Source organism: Spea bombifrons, chromosome 10, assembly GCF_027358695.1.
Source record: "Spea bombifrons isolate aSpeBom1 chromosome 10, aSpeBom1.2.pri, whole genome shotgun sequence".
In the NCBI taxonomy this organism is placed as follows: domain Eukaryota; kingdom Metazoa; phylum Chordata; class Amphibia; order Anura; family Pelobatidae; genus Spea; species Spea bombifrons.
The window spans coordinates 25,062,018-25,078,992 of NC_071096.1; the positions used below are offsets into that span (position 1 = coordinate 25,062,018).

At 38.0% G+C, this 16,975-nt stretch overlaps 2 protein-coding genes across 6 annotated transcripts in view; both read right to left on the bottom strand.

The window, feature by feature from the left end:
- The window catches only part of CNIH2 (cornichon family AMPA receptor auxiliary protein 2), a 44,556-nt gene extending 37,748 nt beyond the window's left edge, over nt 1–6,808 (bottom strand). For all 5 annotated transcript variants that reach the window (XM_053449367.1, XM_053449366.1, XM_053449364.1 and 2 more), the window contains exon 1: nt 6,489–6,808. In XM_053449367.1, coding sequence (XP_053305342.1) covers nt 6,489–6,569 — 81 coding nt within the window. In that variant the 5' untranslated portion in view covers nt 6,570–6,808. The remainder of the gene's footprint in view (nt 1–6,488) is intronic.
- Nucleotides 1–16,975, bottom strand: part of LOC128467684 (putative neural-cadherin 2) — a 267,631-nt gene that overhangs the window by 69,561 nt on the left and 181,095 nt on the right. The gene's annotated exons all lie outside the window — the stretch shown is intronic.

Genomic DNA, 16,975 nt, shown 5'->3' on the forward strand with positions numbered 1-16,975 from the left:
CTCAGTTGATCTATGTACGTTCACTTTGTTCCCCTTGGAGAAGAACATCAAAAAAGTACGGTCTTACTTGAGATTGAACTTTATCCCTACGTGTTTGAGTTATGATAGCCCTCAGTATATAACTTTATGTGATAACTGCACTGAAACGAATATCATTGGGTAACGATAATCATAGAACATGATGTGGAGGGAGGGAAAATTAGCTTGGATAAGTTTAATGGCTGAATCTCCCCATATCACCACCTGTCTTCTTCATTTTACCATCAGTAATCTTGTCGGGAATAGTGAATCTTGTATGACTTTTATATATTTTTGGATGTATACAATTATATCCTAAACACAAAACGTATGAAAAAGTTGATTATTTGGTGAAACATTGTATTTTACCTCCACAATTAGTTTAGTATATCTAACAGCAAATTTATCTACAAAAAAAACCCCAGAATGGTACTTTTGTGCATTTTTAAAATATTTTTTATAGTATAGGAAGTACCAATAAGAAAATAGCTATCTCTGTGAAACTTGAACCTTAACATCCATAGGACATACTACTACCTCTTGAAGATCATTTGCTAAATGACCATAAGGACATTGTTTTACTTCCTTTTGTTTTTGCACAGCAGGAAAATTCTCCTGTGATACATGGGAGATCATAAAACAGCCTAGGCTGCCCTCTGATCAGCAAGAGATGGGCTAATAGATTCAGTGTGATTGCACTCAACTCTGATGAGCTTGCATGCAGGCTGATCACAAGCCCTGCAAAAGACATCAACAAATAAATAAATGGACCCAGAGATATCACTGTGGCATTATGGAGGTACCATCAGTTAAAAGAATAATAGCAAATGTTAAAACAATGTAAAATGAATGTTAAAATAGGTGTTCAAACACCTCGTACCCCCCACTAGAAATATTAAATTAAAAAACCCTTTCCCTTAACACCTCATTATCCCTTTAACACCTCATTCCTAAGAGGCACTTTGCCTATAGTAATAACCAAATATTCCTCATAATTATCGCAGAAACCCTAGCACATCAACATTTCACAATCTATTTATTAAACCACCTGTAAAAAAGCACAGGTTTTACTAAAGCATAGTAAAAAAAACAACCACATTTATACAGCCTGCACTCACCAATTCTTATCTTTATTCATTTATACAGTGCCATCATATTCTGCAGCACAGTACACTGGATAAACAGAACATAACTATTAGTGTAATATATATAACAACGTAAAATAAATACATACACTAAAGTAGTACACTACAGCTTCTCCAATCCACTTCACACCAGTCAGTTTTCTGCACTAAAATGAACTAGTATTACTTAATTAACTTGTGGTATTGTATATGAGCAACGAGCATCAATAACTGCTAGGCTGTTTCACTTTTTATACCCTTTGGGACCAAGGCTGTTAACACTTTTGCGGTGCTCGTGTTTAGATGTAATTTTCTCCTCACCCATGTAGTGTACACACACGAGTTATTTATTGTTTTTTTTTTCACGACAAGAAGGGTTTTCTTCAGATACCATTTTTAGGACCATATTTAATTTCCTATTAAAAAAATGATGAAAAATTGAAAAAAAAAAAAACGACACTTTTTGAAAAATCATTTGCTCATCCAAAAAAGCTAATGAAAAAAACTGCTAAGCAGATTCTACTATTTGTCCTTAGTTTAGAAATACTCAATGTTTTTATGTTGTTTGTTTTTTTCTGCAAGTTATTGGGCAATAAGTACAAGTAGCAATTTGCTATTTCAAAACCATTTTTTTTTTCAAATCTGGCCATTCCGCCCTATGTGCTATTTCGGGTGTCTTTGAAGCTGGCCAATTCAATTTACCCCATCAAACCATATATTTTTGAAAACTAGATACCTCAAGGTATTTCAAATGCTGGTATCAGTATCAAATTATTTTTTTAAATTAGACACCCCTTCGGTATTTGAAATGCTTTTACTTTAACTCTTTCCATGTCAAGATATTTGACAGCAAGCTACAACGCTAACTTTAGCACTTTTCATAATAAGAAACTTTTAATTTAATTTATTTTATTCTTTTTGGACTTTTTTTACATTTTGCTGGAACTGGATGGTTCCTCTGATGCATAATTGTTTTTACATATTACCACTTTTATTTTTTTTTTCCATCATTGATCGCCTCCTAAACTCTTTTAAAACAGGTGTCCGCCGCCGCCGCCATACACTGATGTTGACGCCCAGGGGAGGTATTACAGCAACACCGATCTATGCTTGCTTAATGAAATGACGTGCCAGGCAGTTTCATCGAGGATTGCCCCCATTTGTGGAGATTTGTTCGAACCAGGCAATTTTCTTTAAAAAAAAAACAAGTTCCTACAAATCCAAATTAACTAGTCTAATCTACAGTATTTGAACCTTTTTTTAGCATTGTAGCAACAGTAATCTGTTATTGCTGCAGACAGAAGACTAATTTAGTGTTAAGTGAATCAGTGAATCACTTCCTTATAAACAGTCAGTTCTGCCGTTTATATGACTTTCCCTTACAGTGAATTATTTTTCAATTTTACATTGGAACAAAGATGAGGGATGAGAAACATGAACAGTGAACGTGAGAAAACACATAATGAACATTAAAATCACTTTCAAAAGCAGGGGCGCAAATACATGTAAAAGAAAAAAACTAAATAAATAATAATAGTGTAGTATATTTAACTCTTAAAAATGAGCAATGGAATGTTTCTTTATCCACTCACAAAAAGTTTTTTCCTTTAAATGTATTTTGCCCCTGCCTCAGCCCCTGCTGAAAGTGATTTGCAACTAAAGTATTGAAGGGGTACTCGTAAAGGAGCAGCATCTACGGTTTAAAGGGTTAAGTTGTTGCTTTGTGTATCACTTGGTGTGCGGTGTTACAGCTTGTTGGTAACTGTTTCTACAATGAACATTTTTACTATGTCATAATTCACCTTTTTTATGTTAAAATCATATCCATACAATTTTTGTATGGCGCACTTGACTCATTTTACTTAGTATCAAAAGAAATTACCTGTTGCTAAGAGCTGTCATCATATGTTGCATCATATCTGGGTAAATTAATGTCTCACCTTCACCCTTTCTCTGGGTACAAACTCCTAGGTATATTTACAAAATACATTTATTTTATGTTACCATGTTTTTCTTTAACCTAAGGTGTTATTTTTTAGATTTAATTGTGTTAAGTTAGCAGACTAGTTAGTGGGGAATTTGTTAGATAAGGTTATGACTAGTGTTACAGTTAGTTAGCGTTTCAAAAGTAAAAAAAAAAATATATATATATATATATATATATATATATAAAGAAAATGTTAAATCACACAGTGATATAGGTGTCATGAGTTATTCAACAAAAATAAAGCCAAAATGGAGAAGCCATGTGTGAACAACTAAGTACATCCTCACTGCTTCCATGGGAATTAAGATGCTAAGTAGCAGACAGGTACAAAAGATACAAAAGCCCTACTCATTTTGTGTGGGTACACTAAATGAGAAATTAGAGAATTATCAGTTAAAGAAAAACATAGCAAAAACAATAACATTTCTCTGATCCTATAGTGTAAAAAAATATATTTTTGATAATGCTAGAGATTCTTTGACTGCAGAAGTACGTTACAACATCAGATCTGTTAACAGTAGTTTTCCTACAGATTTTTCACTGAAAGGTTAAAATAAAAAAATGGTAGTTTGTATGAAAGGCCACAACTAAGCATTTGGCTGAGGCAGTTATAAAACAAAATAGCTTAAAAAACATTAATGCTGTTCCACCTACTCTCTATAAATAAAAAATTGGAATGCTGCATTAAAAATCTCATTCCTAGTAGTGTTGAATGTCCAAACCCTTGGATTAAATAATTATTTAATCATGTGAAATTTTGCCTCTCTCTTAACTTAGCAGGGTATGCTCAATTATCATGTGACACAGAAGCAGTCACTGACAGGTTGTTTCCATAGAAACTAGAAGAGTTTCTTTAAATATTCTATTTTTCATATAAAAAGACTTAAATGTCAGATCGGTTTTATTTGTGTAGCTACCACAGCATTTGTTTTACCTAAATGAAACAGCACCTTTAAATAAAATAATAACTCAAGCAGTAGATGTAGACTTCATTTCTTATATCCTGACACCAAACAATCACGGAAGTATCCCCGACCCCGTATGAAGTACCCCATGGGTTGCATGTACATGACTTGAGAATCCCAGGACTAGATGAGAACAGATTGACCGCAGCTGGAATTCAATAGTGCTTCTAGTAAATGGGAGTGGGGGGATGCTAGAGGCTACAACAAACGTTACAGCAGTGTGCATATTGACAATGCAAGCTTGGGGTCCTTAATTTGGTGCACTGCCTAGAACCCTTTGGCATCTTAATATGACTTTTTAATCGTCGATGAGGTCATTCTTTCACTTTAATTACTAGTTTCCAATACAGATATCTTTGTATAATTGCATATACTGCTGATACATTATGAGGCATTGTGTTTTATTGATACAGAACATACCACATCTGTAATAATAACTGCATTTAAAAATCAAAGCATTGTCTCTATAAACCTGCAGAAGAAAGTTGTAATAAACGTTATATAGTGCTGACGTTGTTGAATCACAATTTACACCTTAAAATAACAATAGATACATAATTAGAAAGTGAAAAAGCAAATATTAGACCAGTAAGACAGGTCACATGCATTTGCATGTTTCTGCTCTGCTGGCAGATGTTATAAAACCGCAAGATGACATTGAGCTAATTGTGTAGAAATGCCCAGAGGAGATACAGTTATTATACACTGACCTCAGAGAAAGTGAACAAGACACTAAGTGTTGAGGGGGCGGGGGGGATTGTGTTGGAAAAGAACGTGGTGTAAAAGCGAACGCTGAGAACAAACGGTGAGACAAAATCACATGAAAAAAAACCTGGACAATGGGATTGATTTGAACACATGAAGGAGGGTAGGTCATGGTCGGGGGTGCAATGAGCAAGGTTACAGGGGCAGTGGAACATGTGGAGAGGGTGTGGTTATATCTCTGGGTACCACTTTATAAACATATGCAGTTTCCATGGAAACCAGATCTGTCTCCACAGCAACAGAAAGAAGCAGAAACATAAAAGATTGGAATACATGGGTGGTAAGGAAATGTGACACATACATACCTAGAATGTCATACAACATAGTGAAACACGCTATAACACAAATTCATTCTAAAAACAAACACATTTTGACGTGAACAGGAAAAAAAAATCAACACAGAAAACCCCCTAAAATGGTGGGGGGAGGGTGACTGTGACACAATAGACTTAGGAGAGAGATTAGTGTGGCACACAAGGCAGCAATGTAAAAAAACAGAAGGAAGACGTGACACTGACATATAGAAGGAAATTATCCAGCGTAGAGAGTCCTGACTGATACAGAGAAATACCGAAACACCTTATGAAAGGGACTGTATGTTACATGTTGAACTAACAGAGAGACCCATATATGCACATACATACATACATACATGCATGCATGCATAAACAAAAAAAATAAAATTGATACTTTCAGAGTATGGCTACTCAAAGCAACAAAGACACACCTATAGCAGCTCATAGCGCCTGCACAACCTTCCTTTGTCTACCTGCCAACTGCTAAATGCACAATTTTTTCCCTTAAAATCTCATACAGTTGTTGCACTGGAATACATCTTACACTCCAGACACACGCTATGTGTACCATGCGTTAAATGACTTATTTATTTTATCCTTGGATGTCAGTGCATGTGTGGTGTACATATACATATACACGATATAATACAACATTTCCACATAGTGTACAAAATGTATTTATATAACTAAAGTGAAAGTGGTAAAATATAACTAAATATGTACATGTATGATTAGAGGACTCAGGTGTGCATCTTTTCACTTCGCTTGCAGAGTCACAGTTGATTTTTTGTGCTCTATTCACTCATTTCTGATATATGACATATTGTTTGCTTGTGTAACATAGGGTATAATTTTGGAAGCAACAATACTCATATTAGTATGTTTAATATAGCCTAAGTACTACCACAGGCCAGTGTACTAATCTAATTAGTATGCTCTAATTAAACATTAAAATCTTCTTGATCTTGTGGTCAATTTATTACTAAAACTAAATCTTGCATTATATACGTGTGTATATATATGTGTGTATATATATATATGTATATATATATATATATATATATGTGTGTCCTTTTCTCACAGCTTCCTCTGACTGGTGTCTTCTTCCCCTGTATTGCTACGTTTAAAGTTAGATCTCGCAATAATTCTACTTGTTATGTATTTCCCACCCAGCCTGTTTTTATATAGCTGATTAAGTATTCATCATTATTGTATTTGGTCAGAATACAGCCTTTTTTGATGTATCAACTTGAGTTCACTATCCCTCCCGCCACCCTTTTTGCCCCTTGATGAATTATCTCTTATATGTTGCCCTTGCAGTTGTAACACTCACGTGCCAGATGATGAAAAAAATAAGAGATGCACAGAGGACGAGAGTCAGCATGTAACAGAACGCAGCAAAGGTGAACGCCATCGCTGGTGTTGAAATTGCAGGGAAAGAGACTGTTCGGCTCCTTTAGTGTGCTGAGATAGAGTCTTCTGTGAGAATGCGTGATGAATGCTTTTCCTAAGAGTTGACTTTGCAAAGAGACAGCACAGATTAACTTGCTGGAAGAGTGTTGATGCTCAGAGAATGTTTAGCGTATAGTGAGTCAGGTCAAAAAGGGCCAACAGCGAATGCTTTGAGACGTCGAAGAGAATACTCCAAATATGTAGTACAATTGAATCAAGACAATGTCGTTTGAGTTTCAATAATGTGCCATGTGCACAGAAGTAGATGAGAGAGCTGTAGGTTCTGAATGTGCTAACCTACAGCCTATAAAATTAAATTACAATCTTTAAAAACTTTAATTAATGAAAAAACTGAAAGGGGCAATGAGTGCTGAGGCACTAATCAATGAAAGAATATTTTGTCTACAGATGTCAGACAGTTATGTGGCCTAACTACACTAGCCGACATAAAACATCCCTTTTCTTCCAGGTGTGTTTCATTGCGTGAGCCTGTGTACAAGGTCCACACTATGAGGGTTAGTATGAGGCATTATATTAAATGTCTTTTTTTTGCTATATCTTTCCTATTTTCTTCTTTCTATGTGCTTGTCCTTTTCAGTGGTGTCTTCTCTTTTGCTAACTAAAGCTCTTCTCGTTCTGGGTCACACAGTTCCCCCCAATAAGTCTCTTCCACGTCTTCTCTTGTTCTTTATGCCTTTTCTCTTTGATTCTCTTCCTTCAGGTTTCAGTTGCCTCCCGATTAGTGCGCACCCTTTAACGCTCTTCAATAGGGAGCTCTGTGAAATCACAGATGACACCCACACATCTCAGTCGTTGCTCTGATCCCCAGTCCCTCTCTCTTCTGTTTGTGAATTATCTTCTTTACCATGTACTCCTCTTGCTTGCTATGATTCTCCCTCCCTCTCAAGTTCGTTCTCTCCCTCCCTCTTATCGTCACACCTCCTCCCTTATTCTATAATTCCTGCTCCCCCTCTCATGCACTATTCCTATTAAATGACAGATTTTTGTTAAATTTATTCTGCCTCTTTGTATGTCCCGTTATTATTTTTGCTTATGGGATTACGTTTCCCCGTTACTATTTTAGGTCTATGCATGTATATATTATGTCTTGATTAAAACACACTTTTATCTTCCAAACTCTTGTTTTATTTCTTTTTTTCTTGCTTGCTCTCTTCCCCTGTCTTATTTGCTCATTTTCTTTATTCCTGCTTTTCTTTTGCAAAGGCAGCCCCCATTGTTACACGGTTACCATAGTATCTTCAATACATGCATCACCAGTACTGAGTATTACAGTCAAATCTGGTGTTAACTGCCATTGATTTGATTGAATGTGTCTAAATGTGGTATACCACAGGATGCAGGTAATTAGGAATGGGAACCTCTATAGATGAACAGTGACACCCAGAGACAACATTTAAGTACTACATCTTGAGAGTCACAGAGTATTGTAGAAGATTACCTTATTTTAGTGTCCATTTTAGGACATCATAAATTCTAAGAGTCAGAAGGCAAAGCCACACAATATCCGAAACTCACTTGTGATTCTGATAACTTACCCAAATGTATGATCAGCCATAAATCAATATCAGTGTCAGTAGTAAAAATTACATTTCACTTCAAATAGAATGTGAATACATCCCACAAATCAGAGTAACGTCTCATTCTTCAGGGACACTTGAATCTGATTTGGAAGTCATGTATTCTTTTTTTTTTCAAATGTGTCTTTTGTACAGAAATGTTTATATTGCAATACATGTACAGTCATTTGAAAAAGTACACCCTCTTTGAATTCTATGGTTTTACAGATCAGGACATAATAATAAACATAGAAAGTGATGGCAGATAAGAACCATTTGGTCCCATCTAGTCTGTCCCTGGCCTTATCCTATATTTAGCTTGGCCTTATCCCAGGCTTGCTTAAACGCCTTCACTATATTTACATCTACCACTTCTGCTGCAAGGCTGTTCAATGCATCCACTATCCTTTTAGTAAAGCAATAATTCCTGATGTGACTTTTAAACCTTTGCCCCTCTAGCTTAAGGCTATGTCCTCTTGTAGTAGTATTTCTCCTTCTAAATAAACTCTCTTCCTTTATCACATTGACTCTGTTTAAGTATTTAAATGCTTCTATCATATCTTTCATCCAGGCTATATAACAGGGGCATCCAACATCAATACACAAGGGAGGAGAGTTGGCTGAGGGCAACACATAAATCAGTACACATGGGTGTGGTGGCATAAATGCACAAAGGGGAGCAATGGCTGGGGCATTAATACACAAGGGGCAAAAATATAAAGGGGGGTTAGCCTGTCCTGGTGTTTGTGTGTCGGTGTGGCAGAGCCTGTCCTGGTGTGTGTGTGTTTGGGTGTTGGTGTGGAAGATCCTGTCCTGGTGTGTGTGTTTGGGTGTCGGTGTGGCAGAGACTGTCCTTTTGTGTGTCTTCAGGTGTCATTGTGGCAGAACCTATCCTGGTGTGTTTGGGTCTCTCCTGTACTCCATCTAAAGATGTATGTTCAGTTGTTGAATAAACCCAATCGAACAGCTGTCTATGAGTGCACCTCTGTCCCAGGCTTTGTTTAACGGCTGCCTAGTACAGCATACATTTGCTCTAAGGGGTCCATGTATAAAGTGAATATAGAGGCAAAAAGCTGATCATTGTTGGCTGTATTTACCCACCCAGGATCCCTTGCAGTAGTGGTAGCACTAAAAGATTTCTGTGGGAAAAGCAGATCTTTTCGCTTACCTGGTCGATGTGGATGAGTGTTTAATAATGCCTCTGCTACCCCCTATTTTAAAAGAAGATCCTAAAATATATTTTTTTAAATTATATTCTGTGGGTATTTGTCATAGTCTGCCTGGGATCTACCTTCCTGGCTACTGCCAGGTTAAGCCCTCTTGGTGAAGAGCAGGCTGTGAAAGAACCCTACCCTAGATTACATGTATTGCAGGTATCTACAATCTAGGCCAGATTAAGGAATATCAAGTCCTGAAGCAATTATATAAGAAGGGCTCCTCTTATAATATGGGCCAAGTCTTAGTGTTTGTGAAAAAAAAGTATTAATATAAAGCTGCAGCTACTCAAACATTCTTCTAATTGACTTAAGTAATTAACCATCTGAGTTGTTCCACCCAGAATGTCCACCCTGTTGCAGACCTTTGTATAATCTGCAAAAAGGCATATGATACCATTAAGACCTTCTATTATATCACTGATACTGAGGTACCCCACTAGTTACAAGTCCTTCCTCTGAATATACACCAGTAACTGCAACCTTCTGCATCATATCACTCAACCATTGGCTTATCCATTCAACTATTCTGGCATCAATACCCATAGGCTGCAATTTATAAGTCTTCTATGAAGAACAGTGTCAAATGCCTTACTAAAATCTAGATAGGCTATATCAGCGACTCCTCCTTGGTCTATTACTTTAGTTACCCAGTAAAAAAATAAATTAAGTTAGTTTGACAAGATCTTCCTGTAGTAAACCTGTGTTGTTTATGATCATGTAAACTATTTACCTCCAGATGTTTAACAATCCTATAGCATAGTTTCCATTAATTTGCCAACTACTGATGTAAGGCTTACTGGTCTATAGTTGGCCTTTTCTGAGCAGTAGAACTTTGGTTGTCAATTTTCAGTCTTCTGGAACTACTCCTGCAATTAGTGACTGGTTAAATAGATCTGCCAGCGGTTTTTCCAGGTTAACTTGAAGCTCTTTTAATAATTTTGGGTGTATCCCATTAGGTCCCGTTGATTTGTCTGTTTTTACTTTGGAGAGTTCAAGGAGAACGTCATCCTCTGTAAACACAGCCAGCTAACTCTTTATTCTCATTTACATAATTCCCTTAATTTGTCTTTAGAATAATTATTGCTGGTTTATATTTTAGTCTCTCACTTATATATTTAAAAATGTTTTATCACACTTTTTTGTTAACCAGGCTATTTTCACATCAGTGCTTAAATTGGCGCATCCAATAATGCGTTTTGCCTCCCTAAGCTTACCTTACTATTTGCTCCCATCTTCCTCCAACTAGTCTGTTTATATTTCTTAAAAGCTTGCTTCTTCTCATTCAATATGTTTGCCACATTTGCGGAGTACCACAGTTTCATCCTTTTATGCTTGCTAACAAGTTTAATGCAATGTTCTGCTGCCTTTAGCAGGACATCTCTTAAATAACTCCATCTCTCCTGTACTCCATCTAAAGATGTCCAGACCAGAAAAGACTCACCTACCAGTCTCTATATTTTTGGAAAATCCACGTTTCTAAAATCAAAAACCTTGGTTGTATCGTGGTGCAATGTAAACTCTCTCCTTATATTAAACCACACTGATTGGTGATCACTGGAGCCCAAACACTCTCATACAGTGACATCCCAAATCAAGTCTTCATTTGTAAATACTAAATCCAGCACTGCTTCTTTTTACATAGTTACATAAGCTGAAAACAGACATGTGTCCATCAAGTTCAGCCTTTCCTATATCTGTTAATTTGTTGCTGTTGATCCAAAAGGCAAAAAAAACCCTGGTTTCGCTCTTTCCAATTTTGCACTAACCAGGTTAAAAAATTCCTCCTTGACCCCAAAATGGCAGTCAGATTTCTCCTTGGATCAGTAAGATGTTTCCCCATAATTAAAGATTAAATACCTGAATATTATGTTTTTCCAGGTATCCATCCAGTTGCAGTTTAAACGTCTGTACAGACTCCGATAAAACTATCTCTGCAGGCAGAGAATTCCACATCCTTATTGTCCTTACTGTAAAAAACCCTTTCCTCTGCTTTAGCCTAAATCTCCTTTCTTCCAGTCTGAACGCATGACCACGTGTCCTATGCATAGTCCTGTTTATGAACAGATTTCCACACAATGGTTTGTATTGGCCCCGAATATATTTACATAATGTTATCATATCCCCTCTGAGGCAACGTTTTTCTAAACCAAACAGATTTAAATTAGTTAACCTTTCTTCATAACTATAGTGCTCCATTCCTTTTATTAATTTTGTAGCCCGCCTCTGCACCCTTTCTAGTGCTATGATATCCTTCTTTAGAAAAGGTACCCAAAATTGCACAGCATATTCAAGGTGCGGCCTTACCATTGATTTATACAGAGGCAAAATTATATCTTTATCCCGCGACTTGATGCCCCTTTTTATACACGACAATACCTTACTGGCCTTAGCAACTGCTGACTGACATTGCACATTGTTGCCTAGTTTGTTGTTTATAACACTTCCCAAATCCTTCTCATTTGTCGTTACCCCTAATTCACTACCGTTTAGGGTGTAGGTTGCTTGTGCATTCCCTACTCCAAAGTGCATAACTTTACATTTATCTACATTGAATTTCATCTGCCATTTGTGTGCCCAGTCCCCCAGTGTATCTAGATCCCTCTGCAGCACAGTAATATCCTGCTCGCCCTGTATAACTTTACCTAGTTTAGTGTCATCTGCAAACACAGAAACATGACTTTCAACGCCTACTGCCAGGTCATTTATAAATATGTTGAATAAAATGGGTCCCAGAACAGAACCCTGAGGGACACCACTTACCACTTTTGACCAGCTTGAAAATTTATAACAACTCTCTGTTCTCTATCTCTAAGCCAATGTTCTACCCAAGAACAAGAATTTGCATCTAGACCAATTTCTTTCAGTTTGAATACTAACCTATTGTGTGGAACCGTGTCAAACGCCTTGGCGAAATCCAAGTAGATTACATCCACTGCAACACCCTGATCGACACTTCTACTTACTTCTTAATAGAATGCAATTAAATTAGTTTGACAGGACCTATGTTTCATAAAACCATGCTGATTTTTGCTAATAATACTGTTCTTCCCAAGGAATTCTTGAATATTATCCCTAAACAGCCCTTCAAATACTTTCCCAGTCACGGAAGTTAAGCTCACAGGTCTATAATTTCCGGGCTCAGAGTTTGAACCCTTTTTGAAAATAGGAATCACATCCGCCTTCCTCCAATCCTCTGGTACAATTCCTGAAAGAAAAGAATCCCAAAAGATTAGAAACAGAGGTTCACTTATTTCCTGACTCAGTTCCTTAAGTACTCGTGGGTGAATACCGTCAGGCCCCAGAGCTTTGTTAACATTAATTTTCTTTAGTTGCTGCAGCACCTTGTCCTGAGCCATCCAATCAGTTTCACTGAAAATTTTTCTCAGTAGTCCTATGTATATTCATTGCCATAGGTTCCTCCTTAATATATACTGAGGAAAAATAGTCATTTAAAGTTCCTGCTTTTTCCTGGTCCTCCTTAACCAACACTCACCTCTCTGTTATTAATGAACCTACGTTTTCATTTTTTTTTTTTTTTTTTTTTTTTTTTTTTTAGAATTTATGTACTAATTTTTTGGGGTTAGTTTTGCTCTCTTTGGAAGTCACCCTCTCATTTTCTAGTTTAGCCTATCGAATCACCTTTTCTGCATGCTTTATTGGCTTCCTTATATCTTATATAGGATGCCTCTGATTTAAATGCCATTTTCTTATTTTTAATTTTCTGCTTAACGTCCCCACTAAGCCACATCGGTTTCAATTCGTTTCTTTTCTATTTGTTTCCTAGTGGTACATACTGAGAAGTGTACCCTGCTAATATTTGTTTGAAAATACTCAATTTTTCCAGTTTTTGCCAGTCAATAAGTTGTAAAGCTGCCCTTATCTTATTGAAATTGGCCTTCTTAAAATTATACGTTTTAGTATTCCCCATGGGCAATTTCTTTTTTGAGTTTATTTCAAACGAGACCATATTGTGATCACTATTACCCAAGTGCTCCCCCACTTGAATGTTAGACACAAGATCAACATTGTTTATCAGTTCTTTTCCTTTTGTTTGCCCCAAGTTGATATCTACCCATAAAGCTTCCACAAATCCCTTGTCGCTGTCACGTTCTGCCCAGGCTGCGGAGCTGCATATCTGTCCTGCTTTAGTTTCTCTGTTTTGCTTTGATCCATTCCTGGATTTCCTTTTGCTTTGTTCTATTTTCCATTCCTTGCTTCTGCTCCGGCTCTTTGCTTCTGCTCTGCTTCCTTTATTAGGTGTGCCCCACGTGTGTGTTCTGTTTGTCTCAGTCTGCAGTCTTCAGTCTAAGGTATGTCTCAGTGCAGTGTGTTTGGTTTACCTGTGTGGTTTGTTTTGTATCTTTGTTAGCAGGGATTAGCGTGATGGAATCTCCAATAGTTATCTTGTAGTCCAAGGCTAGTTTCTGTATTCATGTTTGTCTGTTTCTTATGTACCTTTGCCCCTCTTCCTTGAATCATCTGAGGATTCCGGTTCCTCTCTCCTCTCCCCATGTCCCTGTTAATATGTCCTATCCTTGCTTTAAGGAAGAAGCGTCCGAGGGTTCCGGCTCCTCACTCCTTCCCCTGTGCTCCTTGCCTTCTTCCCTGTCCTTTGTTGTGCCCTGTAACATGTATGTCTTGTCAGGTTATGTTTATTCCTTGTCTTGTGCCTGTTTATACTTTTCGCTAATCATTTCTTGTTTCTAGCCACTTCTCGTGTATATCCTATATCATGTTTCTTGCCTGGTCTCCCTTTCCCTTGCTGTGTTTTGTGTCTGCTACATTAACCCTTTGCTTAGCTTCCATTCTCCCAGTCTGCAGCATCCTGCTCGTGATCCATGTGATATGCTTCATGCCTGCTCCAGGGTGCCTGCAGGATTCGTTTTGTTCTGGACTACATCTGCTGCCATATCAGGGTGCTGGTGTTTGGCTGCACTAACCTAGGTGCTCAAGGCCTGGGCGAGTGTGGTCACCCTGCAACCAGGCCCTGCCCCAGACTCCACTGCTGCATCGTGACTCCTGCAAACAACCATCGGGCGCGCTGGGTCCTTCCAGTTACCAGCTTGGACCCAGTCCGTGACAGTCGCCTTCAAGATGCTTAATATTTGACTTTAGCTCGTTGTTAACATACAAGCATACTCCTCCTCCCTTCCTGCTTTTTCTGTCCTTCCTATATAACGTATAACCTTTTAAGTTAACTGCCCAGTCATGGGTCTCATCCCACCATGTTTCTGTTATGCCTATTATATCATATTGCTTAGTGTATGCTGTTGCCTCTAGTTCTCCCAGTTTGTTATTTAGGCTCCTTGCATTAGCAAGCATACATTTAATATTACCCTGAGTCTCTTGAATTTTATGAGAATTTTTATTAATACATACCTCTGTTCTGATCTTGCCCCTCCCCCATCTCCACCCCCCTTGTTCTGATCTGAAGCCCCTCTCCTTCCTGCGCTATCTCCATTTTCAAGATCTCTGTGTCCCTCCCCCCCTACCACTAGTTTAAAAACCCCTCCAGCCTTCTAGCCATCCTCTCCCTTCTTGTTGGCTCCTCTATCAACCGCTTTAGACACAGTCCCTGTGAGGAATTTAGGATATCTCTACTCCTAGCTGACTCAGCTGTTTGGTTTTTCCAGTCTACATCAGGGAGATTAAAGTCTCCCATAATGATAACCTCACCTTTCATTGATGTTAGTTATTTCTTCAAGTAGTAGATTGTCAAGATCCTCTGCTTTTCCATGGGGTCTATATAGCATATCACACCAATGTGAACAACCGCTTTGTTACAAAATCCTGAAGTTACCCAAATGGTTTCTAGGTTCTCATTATCACTTTGTATAGGTTACCTTTACCTGTTTTACATAAAGGGCATCCCCTCCCTTTCTGCCATCTCTAACCTTTCTATAAAACATATATCCTGGTAGGGAAACCTACAAGTCATTTTGCTAATTGTACCAGGTCTCTGTAACCATAACTAATCTAAATCCATATTATCACTTGTCACTAAAGTGCAGGTATCTTATTCCTTAAACTACAAGCGTTTGTACACATTACAACTAAGGTATTTTTCAACCTTTGCGTCACATGTTGTGGTTTAGCTTTTTCTATATCTAAACTGATCCCACCATTCTTTTTCCAACTTCCCAAAACCAAGCCCTACCCTGAACCTACTCTATTAACCCCTTGCAGGGGTCTCAGTGTCAGATTATCCATTGGCTACATTTGGCTCTCATCTAGGGGTCTGTGGGGGGTAGTGTTCTAATGAATAAGCCATCTCCCCCTAATGCTAACTCAACTGGCTACAATGCAAGCATGGCTGCTTCCACCACCGGAAGCACAACATGTATTTGCATGTATTCACATATGTATGTATATTCAGGTATGTGTTCATTTGCCTAAAGGACCTGGAGAGTCTTACTGCAGCACTGGGCTATGCTGGAGTAACATTATTCCTGTGATTTTCATATGTATTTCACGTTTGTTTTTAGTGAAATATATATACTGTACTATTTTGTATCATATCTATATTTTTGAGGTTTGCGCTCCTAATTTATTTTGGCATGTGGATTTTAATCTCAGATGGATGCAACACACCCCTACAAACAACACTAAACATAACACTGTCTACTTTTGCCACAAGTCAGTTTGTGAAATTTCAGCTAGCTCTGCTCTGGTCCACTGTGCTAGTATTGTGAAGTGGAAGCTTCTAGGAGCAACAAAAACTCAGCCATGAAGTGGTAGATCATGTACACTCATTCAGACTGGACCTGCTGAATGCTAAAGTGCATAGCTCTTAAAAATTACCTGCCCTCCCAAGCATTATTCACTACAGAATTCCAAACTGCCTCAGGAAGTAACATCAGTACAAACACTGTAGTGCCTTAAAATTAGTTTCTGTGGACAAGCAGCTGCACACGAGCCCAAGATCACTATGCACAATGCCAAGTGTCAGCTTAAGAGGACTCTGGAGCAAAGGAAACGTTTTCTGGAGTGAGAGTTACGGTTCAATATCTATTAGTCTGATGAATGACTCTGGGTTTGCCGGATGCCAGGAGAACACTACTAACCAGAATGCATAGGTTTACAGCACCAGTTTGGGGAAGGTAATTTACTGTTCCAACATGACTATGCCCCAGTCCACAAAGCCATGTTTTGACAAAGTCCTAACCTTAACCTCACTGAACACCAATTACGAGTCAGGCTTTCTCATTAAACATTAGTGCCTAACCTCAAATGGGATGGGAGGATAGGAGATGTGGCCACCCATCTTACTCAAACAACCATTAGCTGCATTTTTCTACTTCCATCTTCCTAGGGTGGTCAGAAGAGCTCCCTTCAACCAGCCCATGCCCCTTTACTCTCCCCAAAAGTGGAGCAGTGCCTTAAAATTTAGACTGTCCCATGAAAATTGTTACCATATGCTTCATAGGCACAAAAAACAACCCACATTATTGATAACGGTGCAGGTAAGCATGCCACGTTATTTACAATGTGCAATTGCCAGTATGTATATATTATACAATACCAGGCATGGCTCCAATATGGCAGACCACGTGCATGTGTGATCACCCAGACTG